This window comes from Carcharhinus amblyrhynchos, chromosome 17 (genome assembly GCF_965287045.1).
Source record: "Carcharhinus amblyrhynchos chromosome 17, sCarAmb.v2.hapA, whole genome shotgun sequence".
NCBI lineage: Eukaryota > Metazoa > Chordata > Chondrichthyes > Carcharhiniformes > Carcharhinidae > Carcharhinus > Carcharhinus amblyrhynchos.
The window spans coordinates 44,658,840-44,676,454 of NC_137340.1; the positions used below are offsets into that span (position 1 = coordinate 44,658,840).

Consider the following 17,615-nt stretch of genomic DNA (forward strand, 5'->3'; position numbering starts at 1 on the left):
AACCCGTCAGCGGTAATGGCGGATCCTTCCGCCATATTGTGCGACACTTAGTGCTAAAACTTGAGTAGGCTCAGGTTTAATATCAGACTTAGCCTCTTATTCACTCGCCCCCACCCCACCACCATGTGCTAAGAGCTTCAGTAATCCAGATGCTATACTTGAAGGGTGCCCATTCTATTTAATAAAGTGGACAGTTAGTTCAGGTGGTTAGAGTGTATTGATAATAACGCCAAGGTCATCCCATACTGTCTAATAGCAACTGCCTACTCCTGTGCCATCTTGGCTGACGTTATGTTTGATGAATATTCCTTCACAGAACGAGCACTGTTAACATTACAGGAAGCTCCGGAGAGCCTTGGCCACCAAATGGATGCCCAGTCTTCAGTTCGACTGATCCTCAATCAAACATCCATCCACATCCCCACCCATACCACATGACAGAGTGGCAGCAGCTTCAGCCACTCAGCTACTTCCTGTGTTGTTAACGAAATAGCAGGTATTAGCCTAACCTGCACTCCAAGGGGGGCGGTTTGCTTGGACCATGCGGGTTAACGCTCCATGCTGATTTAACTATAGCGCTGCTGTATCGAGTCCCACCTTCAGTGAGTGATCTATGCCCACCTGTCACCAGAGGACCCTCAAACTTGTCCTGTCGCCCAATGGTTCTGCAGCTTTGTAACACTGGGCTGATTTGGAAGTCTGCATATGAGGGGTTAACACTGTAGGGCCAATCATTGGCACTCAAAGCAATCATTGTTGCTGGAGTAGGCAGAATTGTTTCAGAAGTTAGACTCCAATCATGGCAATGCAGCTGAAATTGAACTGTCTCAGCTGTGGAAGAATGCTCAATCCTGAAACACTTTGGCAATTGCATGCCCCAGTGGTCCACCCCCACCCCCTCCAGCCCCAACTTCACAAATCACCCACAAAAAAGATGCTGTAAAGCCTTGAGTCTGAGAGCCCCCCTCCACCACCCTGAGTCCATGGGGTCGCTTCCATGCATTAGGATCCTCGCGAGCCCGGCGCTATGTTTTGTGCATTCAACTCTGGGTTCCCCTCGCAGTAAGAAGTCTCACAACACCAGGTTGTGAGACTTCTGACTGTGTTTACTCCAGTCCAACCCCGGCAACTCCACATCATTCCTCTCGAAGTCCAGGCCACTAACTGCTGGTCTTTCAATGACAGTTGTGAATCGTGCCACTCAGAAAGCATTCTGCCATGGGATTTAAATTTAACATGGGGGGAATGATTCCGTCGTGTGAATGAGATGCAAATTTACTATAATGATGTCGCTGAAGTTGGGCGATGGGAAGCGCAGCTCACAATGAACGGGGCGGGGGGGAGGTCACGTCTTGGATTTAGGCCCAAGAAACATGTCCAGGGCCTTCCCATGATGCTTTCCAGTTACACTGCCGAACACACCAGCTGCGAGTGGGAATGGTAAATCCTGGCTGTGATCCTGCTGAGACTCTGGAAGCTGCGACTCTGGAGTCATTCAAGAAGCACAGATAGGGTTGACAGTCAGAATCTTCTTCTCAGAGTTGAAATGTCTAGGGGGCACCCACTTTAGGTGAGAGGGGGAAAGTTCAAAGGAGATGTGACGGATAAGTTTTTTTACACAGACAGTGGTAGGTGTCTGGAACACACTGCCAGGGATACAATAGGAGCATTTAAGGGGCTTTAAATAAGAACATAAAGATTCAAGGTAGATAGGGTATGGAGCAAGAATAGGCAGAAGAGTTTAGTTCAATTTGACGCCATGTTTGGCACAATGATGTGGGCCAAAAGGGTTGTTCTCTTGCTGTACTCTTCTATGTTCTAAGCAGTGGATAGGGAGACCTCAGATCTCAAAGGAAGGGTAAACTAAACACGTCCAGCACCTTCATTTACATCTGTTTGGCTCAAGCAGCGGAACCCTCTACTCCAAGGTCCCCACACAATCCAAACTGGCAGAATGCACGGCCTTAGCAGTGCTGACAACCTTCAAGTCAGACTCTAAACCAAAGCCCCCATTGGCCTGTTTAGGTGACATGTAAAATTCGTCAAACAGAAAGGAAGGTCTACTAGTGACATTCCCCCTTCAAATAACACGACCAAAAAGTTATTCATTTGTTTTTTCCTTTCTGGGATTTTGCTATTTGCGGACTGGTTGTTTTAACTTTCACCGCGGTGGTTAGACTACAAAAGTAATCTTCCGTTACTGCTTTGGAATCTCCCGAGGCTGTGAAGAGGACTTTATTAATGTAACTCTTTCTCATTCCTCTGTGGGAAACCAAAGGCTGTGAATTTTGCTGGAAATATCATGAAAGTATTTATGAAGAATTCCCCCATTGGCTCACTCTCAAAGCCAATTTCTGTGGTAACGCAAAACTGTTGCAAGGTCACCACAAATGGCAAGCTGTGGAATTTTACTTCCATCAGTTCAACTGAGAGAAAAGTTGAAGAGTATTTACAAAAGTTAATGGTGTCTAAACTGTGTAAAAAGGATTGAATCAGTTCCACAAAATGCTTCTGGTGAAATAGCTGAATGTGTGAATCTTGCAATGTTACTGTCATGAAGTACATACCCCAGTTGGAGACATGAGAAGGTGAGAACAGCAATAATTGTGTTCAGGAAGTGTGAACAACTGCTTTCAGTCGAGATTAAGCATTAGGAACTCATAAATATGCCCTGACATGTGGTGTCTATACAGCAAACAACATAGAAAGAATTTCATTCTAATCTCAACACTGGGCAAATGTACGCAAATTCATTGATCAAAACTTGTAACCTGCCCTTAACTCGATATTCTGATGACCCAGTGGCTTCTCGAAAAATTTCATTTTTACTTGGCTCCCTTCCATTTCTCTCTACTCTCCATTATTTCTCCAACTGTCTGTTCCTACTTCCTTCCCCACACTCCCCACTCCTCTCTTAGAGAAAACAGTGCCAGAACACCAGGTATAGCTTTTGTCTCCTTACTTGAGGAAGGATGTATTGGCACTGGAAGGGTTGCAGAAGAGATTCATTTGGTTGATTCCGAGTTGAGAGGGTTGGCTGATGAAGACAGACTGTGTAGACCAGGACTCTATACTCATTGGCATTCAGAAGAATGAGGGGGTACGTTATAGAAACATACAAAATTATGGAGGGAATAGATTATATAGAAGCAGGGAGGTTGTTTCCACTGGCAGGCGAAACTAGAACCAGGGGGGCATAGCCTCAAAGTAAGAGGGAGCAGAATTGAGGAGGAACTTCTTCACCCAAAAGTTTGTGAATCTGTGGAATTCCCTGCCCGATGAAATAGTCGAGGCTATCTCATTGAATGTTTTTAAGATAAAGATAGATACATTTTTGAACAGTAAAATATTAAGGGTTATAGTGAGCGGACGGGTAAGTGGAGCTGAGTCCACGAAAAGGTCAGCCATGATCCTATTGAATGGCAGAGCAAGCTCGAGGGGCCAGATGGCCTACTCCTGCTCCTTGTTCTTATGTTCACAGGGTCTCATCAGATCTGGACTAAGGCAGGAGTTGGCAGATTGGGAAACAGGTGGGAAACAGGGGAGCACTGGGTAGCACTTGGTATAACATGAAGAGAATTGAATTGAGTAAGAGACAGCAGATCAGATAATGTATAAGAAATATGGCAGATGGTGAATCGGGCACTGTGCTCCAACTGGACAGTGTAAAACGTGTCACACAGTTTGAGAAGTTCTGTGAACACAGACTCAAACATGAATTTCATATTTCCTTGTATTTTCTTGCTTTCCTGCACACATTATTAAATGCCATAGCCACTTTCTAACATTTACAGGTAAAACAAATGTTACTCTCTTGATGCGATTCTCTAATAAAATATGCAATAAGCTTCACTCAGCTTGGGGATACAGGAATGGAAATGTATTGGTGAACCTTCTTCATTGGTTTGTCAAACAGAGTTACTATTGTGTTTTACCTCTCAGTGTGATGCTGACACCTAATTTAGAAAGAAAATCATACATAATCTGAACAAAAGATGATTACTGCTGATGCTGGAATCTGAAACCAAAAGAGAAACTGCTGAAAAATCTCACCAAGTCCAGGATCATCTGTAAGGAGAGCAAAGGGCTGACATTTCGAGTCCAGGTGAGCCTTTGACAGTGGATCATCTGGACTCAAAACCAGCTCTTTTCTCTCCTCACAGCTGCTGCCAGACCCGCTGAGGTTATCCAGTGTTTTCTCTTTTGGTTTTGTACATAATCTAATCTGTTTTAATTCTGTGCGAATGCTGAAATGCCTTGCATTGCTTCTGCCATTGGTGCTAGTGGAGACAGCAAGGAACAATATTTCATCCAATATCTAGGTTAATCTCGTCGACCCCTTCCAAAGGCCAGAATGAATTCCCAAAGACAAGCAGTGTGACCACATCAGAAAGCAATTTTTATTAGTAACAAAAATGCCGGTACTTGAAGTGCTAATCTATGGGAATAACAAATATGATGATGACAGTCCACATTGTGGTTTATGAGTACTGTAGAGGACTTGTACGAACTAACCACAGGAGACCTGGGTACAGGTACAATTGTTGATTCAAGCATGCAGGGAAAGCATTACCTCAGAGAGATCTCTGGAACAGCACTCTGCCAAGATCTCCACCATATTTATACATGACTGCTGGTATTTTACAACCTTGCCCACCCGAGGCCAGTGAAGAATGTTGTTCTACGAGGCTCGCCTGCCTCGATTCTGGTGTGGGAGAGCGGGTAAAATTCTGGCCTATTACTCACCTTCACAAAACATTATTTAATTTCAAATCTTGTATACATATAGGTTTATTATTAAACCTTTCACGTGAAGCAGGGTTATCTCCTCCCAGCAAGGGACTGTCTGTCTTTCCCTATCTTCCCAGAGGCTGCACTTTATCTGCTCTGACTCAATGCCTGCCCTTCTAACAATAAACAATAAGGGTCTTGTTGGAGAGTTCTGCTGATCACAGATCCTCTGGGTTTGTAAGGTTTATGGGGTATAAATATTTGTCTAGCACGTGCTCTCATTCTAACTTTTACTAAGTCCATTTATTTCCCCTAATGTAGAATCATAAAGTCCCCACAATGCAGGAAGATGGTGTTTGGTCCATCAAGTTTGCACTAACTCCCTGAAAGCACATACCATCCATGTCCTCACCCTATCTCCATAACTTTGTGCATTTACCATGGCCAATCTACCTAACCTATCCATTTTTGGACACTAAGAGGCAATTTAACATGGTCAATCCACCTAACCTGCACATCTTTCGACTATGGGAGAAAACCAGAGCACCCAGAGGGAAGCCACACAAACACGGGGAGATTGTGCAAGTCCTCTGGAGATTCCTGATAAGACACTGCACCCCCACACACGTTTCCATCACCCCACCCCCCCCAATCCTTTCCCCACAAGTAAAATAAGCCACTGAATTCAGTTTAGCTGGTTGATTTAAGACCATAAGACTTAGGTGCAGAATTAGGCCACTCTGCTCATCAAGTCTGCTCCACCATTGAATCACGACTGATATTTCTCTCATCTCCATTCTCCTGTCTTTGCCCATAACCCCTGATCCCCTTATTAATCAAGAGTCTATCTTTTTTCAAGACACTCAATGACTTCCACAGCCTTTTGCAGCAAAGAGCTCCACAGATTCACCACTCTCTAGCTGAAGAAATTCCTTCTTATCAGTTTTAAAGCATCATCCTTTAGCCTGAGGTTGCGCCCTCTGGTCCTAATTTTTCCTACTAGTGGAAACATTCTCTCCGCATCCACTCTATCCAGGCCTCGCAGTAGCCTGTATGTTTCAGTAAGATCCCCCCTCATCCTTGAGTACAGATCCAGAGTCCTCAACTGTTCCTCATGCAACAAGCCCTTCATTCCAGGGATCATTCTTGTAAACCTCCTCTGGACCCTTTCCAAGGTGAAAACAAGACCATAACACAAAAACAAAAGCATAACTCACTCTGCATGAACCAGCTGTTCCAGACATCCAACCTAAATTGACCTTTCACCAGTTTACTGAATATCTCTTTGACCTGTCAAGGTATGCTTTGGTAAAAATGAGTACCTTATACTGCTCTGTAGTCCCCTCGCTTGGTTTTCTTTTTTCAAGGCTCATGAACCTCGAAGTTCTCCAATCTTAACTGAGGGAGACGAGGAACTCGCTTCTAGAATCTTCACTGTTTCTTTTCCAGGTCTTGAATGTTCTGTCTTATGACTGTTCCAACAATAATTGGACCAGAATCTCATTCTGTTTAAGCGTAATAGCACTGTCTATACAGGTTGAGCTATATAGTATACACTTTGTGGTAATCCTTTCCTTGTCTGCCATGAACTTATACTTGCATTTGTTCTCACAGTATAATTATTCTTCAAGGCCACCTTTAAACTCCACTAAATTCTTGATGACAACATTGCCAAACACATGAAGAAAGGACGTGAGTAATGTACTGCATTGGGAAGAAGGTTTTAGGTTTTGAGAACTGGATTCCAAGCCAGACGGTGAAATGTGAAAGTAAATGCAATTCCTTTTCTTGAAGGTTCCTTTTACAGGATGAAGCATTCCAAACCTCTGCCTCCTGCCTCCCAACACAACATCCCAAAATTCCCACTTCTGAGAATCGAACAAACAATTTAACCATTCCTTAAAGGGGAATTGTATCAAAGATAAACCTTTAAAGCAAGCTTAACAAATTGAATTAAAATATTATTTTGGGGAAAATGATGCACTCTAGCCTCCCCAGTCCATTTTCATACTCTTTTAAATGAAAAGATGACTAGGTTAACTAATTAGCAACCACTTAAAGGGGTATGGCAACTCTAGCCTCTGTGGTGTCCACCAATTATGAAAGACGTCAAGCACACAGGCGGACATTGCTTACTCTCTCTCGAAGGATAATCAGTCATGAACATAGCCATGAATGAGAAGCAGACAGTTGGGTCATACAACCCCCTCAAACAGCTGCTGTCTGGATCTGTTAGTGGCCACCTTGGCCAGACCCATGCAGGAACAGGCTAACAACGAGGTCCTCCACTCTGCCCGTGTCCCCTATCATTGCACTGAGTGGCCAAAGATCAGCAAGATGGGGCTGAAGGGTAAACAGAATCTGAGCAGCAGCACTCTCGGGTAATGAAACAGGGGCAGCAACCTTGGACAATCTGTATGGAACTCCTCAAGGGCACAAAATAGTCTCTATATAGACTCAATACATTCAATCTGTGAATAGCCTCCAGCTGTTTATCCCTAAGCTTAACAGTGCACTCTTAACAAGTTAGGTGTGATGTGATCAAGATAAAAGTGATGTATGGTCATGAGGTGCAAGGCATGGAATAATGTCACTGCTTCACCCATCCAGCCCCATAATTAGCCTTGGCAGTCTGCAAATGCCTGGTTTAAAAGGTGCACTGAAAGAATATGATGTTAGATCTAGATTTTTATAAGTATACCTTAAATCAGAATTTGATGTACAGTCTCTGATTTGTCCAATGCAGATGAGAAAAAAAATGCTTTGTGCAGTGGCCTTTGAGTCACTGCATGCACCAACCCACACCCGCACCCCACCCCTCTCCTCGCCTCTCCCCTCCAAATTCAAAGGACTCCAAGCGTGTGCCAACATTTATGTAGTGCTTTGCAAGGTGAAGCAATGCCAAGGCCATTGCCTTGCTACGCCTTCTGTCGTGTCATGAACTTTAATCACAAAAAATGGTTAATCTTCAAGGACTAAGAAGACTTTTTCTGGAAAAATTTGTGTTTTGAGAGACACTCGTTGAAGAAAATTATTGCCAGAGTTTTGCCTCCTCGCCCGCCTGAAGCTTGTAAAATTCCGCCCAAGGCCAACGGAGTTTTGCCAGCCTCGCCCACCCCAATTCTGGGGCAGGCAAGGCAGTGAAATCCTGGCCTAGTCAGATGCCAGTACCTTGGTCCCCTTCAGACTTTCAATGGAGAACTCCACTAGCTGGGGGACACATTACTTGACGCACAGAACAGATAGAAATCTGTGTCACACAACCATGTGTCTAATCACTAGCTTTGTCTGTGATGCGAATTAACTACTTTCAAAAAAAAACTCAGCAAAATATTTCCTGCTGTAAACCATTATAGAGAACGATTTTAATCGATATATTTTACGGTGTTCTGTTGCAGCGTAGCTCACAGTTTTAACATCAATGGATGTGAGAAATATTTTCTCAGTGGCAACCTCCGCGCTATTAGATTCTCATTAATTCAGCCCTGAGACGCTAGTTGCAATTGAGAGACACGAGAAGTTGCTCTTCTTAATGCATCAGGATAACCACAAGCTGTCTCTGTCTCCTTAATGTTTCACACTAGATTGAGTAATGAATGCTCGCTCCCTGCTGAATTAACCAGCTTGCCGCGTGTCTGCCCTTTCGTATCCACTTACCTCCATAGTGAGCTCTCCGTGACGCTCCCGAGATTGTAGTCGTACAACTTTGTAAGGATCAGAATCACCTGAAAGAGACAGGGCTGGAATTAGATTTCAAACAGTGGCCCATAGCACAGTGTAGCAACCCGAACGACTCATTAGATAACTTATCAATCACTGTCAAAAACGTGGAGGCAGAAGAATGACCCCTAACATGACCAGCAATTCATAACACCTTCAACATCCACCGTACAATTGCTTTCAAATGTGTTCTCACTATCAATGCTAGTTGCAGAATATCATTCATTTATTAGCTCCCCAGCTAGTGTGAGTACCGTTGAATTTGGGTGTTACTGGCTGGAATTGTCTGCCCTCGCCTGTGGTTGGCCTTTTCCAGTCTCCTGCAAGAGGAGCGATTTGGTTGGTAGCCATGCTCTTCATTCTGCTCAGCAGTGGCAGTGACAGTGGGGTGAACAAGACTGGAGAATTTCGGCCTCTTTGTCCTAAATACCAGCCTCAGACTTGAATACTTGTTGACAGAGCCACCTTACTTCACGTTTTCTAACCATAAATTACTTGCGTTTATCTATGTCAAAATATTTAATTTGATCGATGATTTTCGAAGTGCCATGACTCTCATTGTGTTAGCCGTGGTTCAGCTGGCAGCTCTCCATCCTCTCAGTCACATGGTTGTGAGTTCAACTTCCACAGAGTGACTGAGAGAGTGCTGCGTTGTCAGAGGTGCGGTCGTTCAGGTGAGGTGTTAAAATCAAAGCTCAATCTGCCCACTCAGGTGGAAGCAAGAGATGCCATGGCACTATTTGAAAGGAGAGTTGAGGGGTTCCTGGCCAATATTCATGGTGGCACGATGGCCAGCGCTGTTGCCTCACAGATGCCAGGGACCCAGGTTTGATTCTGGCCTGGGTCACTGTCTGTGTGGAGTTTGCACAATTTCCCAGTGTCTGCGTGGGTTTCCTCTGGATGCTCTGGTTTCCTCCCACACTCCAAAGATGTGCGGGCTAGGTTGATCGACCATGATAAATTGCCACTTAGTGTCAGGGGGACTAGAAAGGTAAACATGTGTGGTTATGGGGATAGGGGCTGGGTGGGATATTTGTTGGTGCAGACTCAGCAGGCCAAATGGCATCCTTCTGCACTGTAGATTTTATGATTCTATGATCCCTTAACCAACATCCCCCAAACAAATGATTTGGATTACAGCAAGGTAGCACAGTGGTTAGCACTGCTGCTTCACAGCTCCAGGGTCCTGGGTTCAATTCCTGGCTCAGGTCACTGTCTGTGTGGAGTTTGCACATTCTCCTTATGTCTGCGTGGGTTTCCTCCGGGTGCTCCGGTTTCCTCCCACAGTCCAAAGATGTGCGGGTTAGGTTGATTGGCCATGCTAAGAAATTGCCCCTTAGTGTCCAGGGATGTGTAAATTAGAGGGATTAGTGGGTATAATATGTAGGGATATAGGGGTAGGGCCTGGGTGGGATTGTGTTCGGTGCAGACTTGATGGGCCGAAGGGCCTCTTTCTGCACTGTAGGGTTCTATGATCACAACTGTGGCTACACTTCATAAGTATTGCATTGGCTGTAAGGTTCCTTGTGATATTCTAAGCTTGTGAATTTTTTTTTAAGTAGGTAAATGCCATAACATGATAGAGAAATGGTCATTTATCTGTTTTTTTTTGCCGCACTGGTTGACTGAGGAATACTATTTGGGATACCTCTTCATTTTTGAATAGCGACATTGGATCTTCTAAAATTCCCTCAAAACTCAGAAATGATCAGATGGAGCAAGGGTTCGGTATCTCAAGCTAAGGACATGAGTATTAATTGTCATTCTCCTATATCCCTTCCCCCAAAAAGGCCTGGCTTTAACATTTCAGAGACAGCGCAGTGCCCCTGACAGCGTCAGTCTGAATTACATGCTCAATTCTCCGTTGTGTTTTTTGAACGGATGACCTTCTGACTCAGAGGCAAGAGCACTGTCACCAAGCCACAAGGAAGATCGCAACTCAATTTAAGTTTCAAAGATCTCTATAATCCACCAATCTTGCTGTAGTCTATTAAAAAGACAAAACCTGGGGAACATTTTAAACTTGGCTTCACAAACACATGCTGGAGGTGAGATCTTTTCCCATAAGTGCACGTCAAATGACACTCTTAAGTGCCACAACACAGCGTGTGCTTATGTAAAGTTGAAACCACCTTGCATTGGTGCAAACTATAATAAGCTCATAAAAATAGCAGTAGGTTCTGTCAATAAATATGTTTGTTAAAGGGCTCTGGTAATGAAGACATCTTTTAAGCCTGCTTACATCTGCTCAGTCAGTTTAAACACAGAGCTCACACATTGTCACTGTAACTTGCGTCTGCCCAAAGAATATAGGGCATTAGAGACACAAAAAGGAGAAAGGTTCTTCCCATTAAAAATTTATCTCTAAAAGACTAGCTGTAAAAGTGTCATACTGTGTACTACAGGGCAAACGTAAGAAACACGTGATGCGCATCTCTCTGGAGAGACACATATCAGTGTCTTCAAAAGAACAAGACACCACACACATACAATCAACATATTTAACAAAAACCCAGATTCCCAGAGAGACTCAATCAAGCAATGAGGGTGAGTCCGTGCTGTTAACCTTTTAAAAAACTAACTTCTACCTGCATCTGAAAACCCATTGCAGCTAAAATTTGATTGCAAACAATGGGTGCAAGGATTGCAATGTATAATAAACCCGTTCCTGTTGCTTCCCAAGCACAGTAAGAAGTCTCACAACACCAGGTTAAAGTCCAACAGGTTTATTTGGTAGCACAAGCTTTTGGAGTGCTACTCTTTCGTCAGGTGACCTTCTTCACCTGAAGAAGGAGCGACACTCCAAAAGCTTGTGCTACCTAATAAACCTGTTGGACTTTAACCTGGTATTGCGAGACTCCCTACAGTGTCTGCCCCAGTCCAACACCGGCATCTCCACAACATGGCTTCCCAAGCAGACAGCATACCAATTCCCTGTTTTTTTGATTTGATTTGATTTATTATTGTCACATGTATTAGTATACCGTGAAAAGTATTGTTCTTGTGTTCATAGAGAAGGAAACAAGAGAGTACAGAGTGTAGTGTTACAGTCATAGCTGGGGTGTAGAGAAAGATCAACTTCATGCAAGGTAGGTCCATTCAGAAGTCTGACTGCAGCAGGGAAGAAGCTGTTCTTGAGTCGGTTGGTACTTGACCTCAAACTTTTGTATCCTTTTCCCGACAGAAGAAGGCGGAAGAGAGAATGTCCGGGCTGTGTGGCATCCTTGATTATGCTAACTGCTTTTCTGAGGCAAAGGGAAGTGTAGACAGAGTTGGTTGGAAGGTTGGTTTAAGTGATGGATTAGACTTCACCTGGTAACATACATGATTACTGCACGCAGCCAGTACTAAATGTTTTGCTGATTGGCAGCAGGCTTCCACAGGGGGTCCCAGGCTTGTATGAGGTTAACACTGCTGAAGCCAGACAGCGCTACTTAATGGAGTGGCATATTCTGGAGTGGGAGCCCAGGCCAGTGCTGCAATGATCACACTTAAGGGCCAGGACTCTATCACCTCGCCTGCCATGGAATCAGCATGGAACAACAAGGAAAAAGATGTGTAGGTTAGGTGGATTGGCCATACTAAATTGACCCTAATATCAGGGGATTAGCAGGGTAAATGTATGGGGTTATGGGAATGGGGCCTGGGTAGGATTGTCACCGGTACAGACTCGATGGGCCAAATGGTCTTCTTCTGCACTGTAGGGATTCTAGGAAATCTCCACTGACATCGGGCAGGAATTTCCAGTTTCGACTGAGCGAGGCCATAAAACCCTGCTCCAAGTCAAAGTCAGTGTACACATCTTATCTGATGAAGGGTCAACCAGACTTGAAACATTGGCCGTATTCTTTCTCCACAGATGCTGTCAGACCTGCTGAGATTTTCCAGCATTTCCTGTTTTTGTAAGCTTCTCCAAATTTCTTCCCAGGCTTTTGGCTAAGATCAAGCATCAGTGCAAACCCAAGACAGAATGCACTGCCTGATCTTGCCAACTTGTTTCCTGTTTGTCTCCCTTGTGGGGACTATAAATTGGATTTAATTTGAATTTCATTTTTTGGAGCAAGCAAGGGATGAGCTTGGGTTTGCCTGGCATTAGCTTTAAGAGCGGAATAAAAGAATTTTTAAGAAATCAGTATATGCATCTTCATAGGCCCTATCCCACAAACTGCACTACTAGCCTAACACTGTTCAATATGACACATCACTCACTCACCAACAATCTCTATCAATCATGACTTGTACAAAACATTTATTGCATCACCTCACCTTCAGATGCTACTGCAAGCCTCAAACCCACAGCTCATAGCTTGGACACTTTCTCAGTTATTCAACCACGGTGGCACAGTGGTTAGCACTGCTGCCTCATAGCACCAGGGACTCAGGTTCAATTCCAGCCTTGGGTGACTGCCTGTGTGCAGTTTGCACTTTCTCCCCATCTCCGTGTGAGTTTCCTCTGGGTGCTCCGATTTCCTCCCACAATCCAAAGACATGCAGATTAGATGGATCGGCCATGCTAAACAGTCTCTCAGTGTCCAAAGATCTGTTGGTTAGGGTGATTAGCAGGGTAAATATGTGGGGTTACGAGGACGGGGCCTGGATGGGGGATTGCGGTCAGTGCAGTTTTGATGGGCCAAGTGGCCTCCTTGTGCAGTGTAGGGATTCTATGATAACCGTCACATCATCCAGAAAGATTATAGAAGACTCACTCACACACTTTTCTTTCTCTTGCATATGTGGAGACAGCAGGAAGTGATCTGTAGGGGATAAGTATGGCTGCAGGTCCTTACTCTCCCTGTGAGCCATCACAAGAGTGGCCCCTTGCTGAGGACAGGACCAACAACATGACTGAAACCGCTGAAGATGATGACATCCTCATTCCTAATCCTCCTCTTCATATCCCACCTCCCCCTCATTCCACAGATTTGCAAATGTTGTATTCAAGAGGTCTTGCTTCCACCCTCTTTCTTGCATCCCAACCTGATCTTGTGCCTTTCTCACTTAAGAGGCCTGTGTTCCATTCTCGGCTTGGGTCACTGTCTGCACATTCTCCCCATGTCTGCGTGGGTTTCCTTCGGGCGCTCCAATTTCCTCCCACAATCCAAAAATATGTGGGTTAGGTGCACTGGCCATGCTAAATTGCCCCTGGGTGTCCCGGGATGGGAAGGTTAGTGGGACAAATATGTGGAGTTATGGGGATATGGCCTGGTAGGACTGTTGTCAGTGCAGATGTGATGGGCCGAATGGCCTCTTTCTGCACTGTAGAGATTCTATGATGTCCAGAAACGACAATGTTTGGAAGAGCAGGAAGGCAGCGATGAAGATAAAACACTCTCATTTCCTTTTATGTTCGCGGCCAGCAGCTCAGATACCGGCACGCAGCTCAGAGGCCGGATCTGCAAGTGGTAAAATACTGGGCATGAGTGAACTGCTGCCAGAATGGGGGCAGGAGCAGGGTAGGGATAGTGTAGATGCCAGCTTACCAGAAATGGAGTTTGAGCCATACATTTTGCTGGCTCATGTATTCCTACCAAAAAGCCTGCTGTCACTGTGAAGGAGCACCGAGAGACCTGACAGAAACTTGACACAAGGCTTTACGTGGTGCTTGGAGCTCATTATTTTCAGCTGTAATGTGGTGGCAGGCTCACTTAGTGCACTTGCACACTCAACCATGATGCCACGCCTGATGCCCGCTGCTTGTACCTCCCTCAAAGCTATAACAGAAGCCTCAGTGCTGCAATGGAAGCTCAGATTTTTCTAAGGCCAGCTCAAGGGGAGGCAGTAGTGGTGTTGCCACCAGATGAGCAATCCAGAGACCCAGGGAACCTGGCCCTTGGGGACCTGGGTTCAAATCCTGCCGCGGCAGATGGTGAAATTTAAATTCAATAAAAATCTGGGATTAAAAATCTAATGATGACCGTGAAACCATTGTCAATTGTTGTGAAAACCCATTTGATTCAATAATGCCTTTTAGGGAAGGAAATCTGCCATCCTTACCCGGTCTGGCCTACATGTGATTCCAGAGCCACAGCAATGTGGTTGATTCTTACTTGCCCTCAGGGATGGGCAATAATTGCTGGCACAGCCAGCGATATGACACAATGGTTAGCAACGCTGCCTCATAGTGCCAAAGACCTGGGTTCGATTCCCGGCTTGGGTCACTATCTGTGCAGAGTCTGAACCTTCTCCCCGCGTCTGTGTGGGGTTTCCTCTGGTTTCCTCCGACAGTCCGAAAGATGTGCTGGTTGATTGCACTGGCCATGCTAAATTCTCCCTCAGTGTACCCGATCAGGTGCCGGAGTGTGGCGACTAGGGGACTTCCACAGTAACTTCATTGCAGTGTTAATGTAAGCCTACTTGTGACACTCATAAATAAACTTAAAACTTTAATCCTATGAACAAATATTAGAAAAAAAGACAGCTGCCATTGTAGCTGTAGATATCAAAGTCCAAGGGGATTTGCAGAATGACACAGCACTCCAGCAATCTGTTCTCTGGCAGATCACTAGGATTTCTGAGATACTGCCCTGTGGGAATGGCTCTGTGGAGAATGAACCCTGCCTCTGGGTGACTGTATCTGTGCCCCCACCGCTCTGCCAGTGCCCCTGTCTGTCTGTCGGCCAGCCCAGGTGCTGCTGCTACCTGTACAAAGATGGCACAGTCTGCGGCCTATCCTTCCAGCAGTGCTCAAGGTTTATCGGTGCGGGCTTGGAGGGCCGAAGGGCCTGTTCCTGTGCTGTATTGTTCTGTGTTGCCTCACAGGGTTTCCTGCAGTCTTAACCACTGAAATCCCATAGCCTGCCACCAGCCATGCAGCAGTCAGCCTCTGGGAAAACAATGAGACGGAAAAGAAGAATTTAAAAAGCATTTGGATAAGTAACTGGATGGTAAAGGATTAGAGGGATATAGGCCAAAATCAGGCAATTGGGACTAGCTGGGTTGGCACCATGGTCGGCATGGACCAGTTGGGCCGAAGGGCCTGTTTCTGTGCTGTATTGCTCTATATGGCCATTGGGATAGTAAGAAGCATATTTGAAGTTAGACATTAAGGCAATGCAAAAGGTGAAATTTGTATTCAAAATAGCATGGTTTACAAATCTGGCTCGGAACGCTTATTTTGTGGTGGCTTTAATTTTGACATTCTGATCAAGTGGACACTGCAAAGGTCAATGACAGAGGGAAGTGAAATAACTCCTCAGAGGTCGGTGCCCCTTCACCAGATTCCCCTTATTTACAAACTCAATCCCACTCCTAAGGGTGCTTCAGGTATAATGTCAGAATCCAGAGTGTCAGTAGCCCTGATACTCCTCAGAATATACACAGATGAGAGAGACTCCCTTCTTGGGCAGGCAGTCATTATCTCAATCAGGGAACTCATCCTCCAAGAGGCCAAACTCATGGGCCTCACTCAGGACATTACAGGAAGGTAAGCTATTAGATTCTTGGTGGATGAGGAATCGCGGTTGAACTCCCAGTAGGGAGAAAAAAAGAGTTTGGATCAACACTCTCGTTTCCCAGGTTTTATTGGTGTTCTATTTTAGTGTATTGAAGACCTATTTGGACCTGAGTGGGAACAATACCCACACTAATAACTATGGAGGAAAATGGCATCCATATTAATAACTGTGTGCAGTCAGAGGGTTACAGAGATCGACCACAATAGCCTACACTATGTTTAAAGGCAGGATATTAAGCAGCTAGTTCCAGACATCTAACCTTCAGATAAGAAAAGGAGAAAGATACTATGCTGGGAAAGGACTTTAAAACAGGCTTTGGAAAAGAGAGTTGATTCATTCAGACACAGCTGGGATGTTTGAAGATAGTTGAAAACAATAACCAATTGATGCAATTAAAAACCCCATTCTTGGATTGGATATTATAATTAAGCAAGTGTAAAGTTCTTACGATTGGATTTAAGAACTGCACTTTATAGATGATGTAACCTTAACCAACGAATGTGAGTGGATAGGGAAATCCCAGACTTTTAATAGTATATGCTAAATATATCTAACCAAATTTGAACGATAATTGTTTATCTATTTCTGAAATTTTCACTGAATAGTCTGAATGACTTCATTCTGAGTCCTATAGCTAATCTTCTTCTAATAAATTCCTCTTGAAACCACACTGTGACTTTGGCTGGCTATTTGAGGAGATAGTAGTTTTGAACAAAATAAGAAAATCCTTATGACAGTCCCGTAACAATTCCGTATTCTTGTTTCCCTATTTTTACTGGTTTTTGGGGGTTTGTCGGTTTTGCAGTCGGGAGAAGCACTCACTGGCAGAAACATTCTTCCCAGTTGCCTCCTTGAATCTTTGCTCTCCTTTTGCTGTTGTACAGCTGGTGGCAGGGGCTGTGCCTTCACCATGGTGAGGTTATGGAGCATACAGCGGGCCAGAGCAATCCCTAACAGCCGCACTGCTAAGTGCCACACGGCTTCTCTGGAGCGATGCAGGAATCCAGACCATTGTTTCTTCACACTAGTATTCTGCTCTGTCATGTTCCTTCCCGGGAGGATAAGTATGCTGCCTGCCTGGGTGGCGGGCCAGGGCCATGAACCATGTCACCAGTGGATGGCCTGAAGGGCTAAATGATTTACCCCTGTTCTTACTGCTCCTAAAAGGGGCAACGTCGAAAATACCTCTCCAATACCTCTTGTAAACCGGGACCATCGAAATGCATTCGAAATAATGAGACAAAGTGAATGCTGAAAAAACATACCGAAGATGTTATGTAAAGCGTTCCTAGTGCATGGAGCATTATGCATGATGGATGAGTATCCACCTCATTCCTAACCCTGTGGCAGTGTGAAAATTCTACTCAGACATTTTGATTTATTGCCCTAGGTATTCTGGGGTTGAATAGTGCTGCTATCGCATTGCTTTGTGAAGCAACTCTGCATTTTGATCCAATGGTGGAATATTTTGGTTTTGGAGTAGGTAGGGATTTGCAGGGCAGCATGCTGCTCAATCAATTGCAATGAAATGGAAGGCAAGATTGAATGGGGACCAGCTACCGTTCTGTTCGATATCTGCACACAGTCTCCGAAGCACATGTTCTTGACAGGTGAAATCAATGGCACGGGAGGATTCAGAAGTGAAATGAAGGTTAAGTTATGTCCCCGCCATTCCCCAAGCCGCCACGCCAGATTTAGACTCATTCATCA

General features: G+C 44.7%; 1 protein-coding gene across 1 annotated transcript in view; it reads right to left on the bottom strand.

The window, feature by feature from the left end:
- Positions 1 to 17,615, bottom strand: part of LOC145354481 (VPS10 domain-containing receptor SorCS3-like) — a 1,074,210-nt gene that overhangs the window by 690,536 nt on the left and 366,059 nt on the right. Inside the window, exon 2 of the mRNA XM_080205878.1 lies at positions 8,389 to 8,456. Coding sequence (XP_080062004.1) covers positions 8,389 to 8,456 — 68 coding nt within the window. The remainder of the gene's footprint in view (positions 1 to 8,388; positions 8,457 to 17,615) is intronic.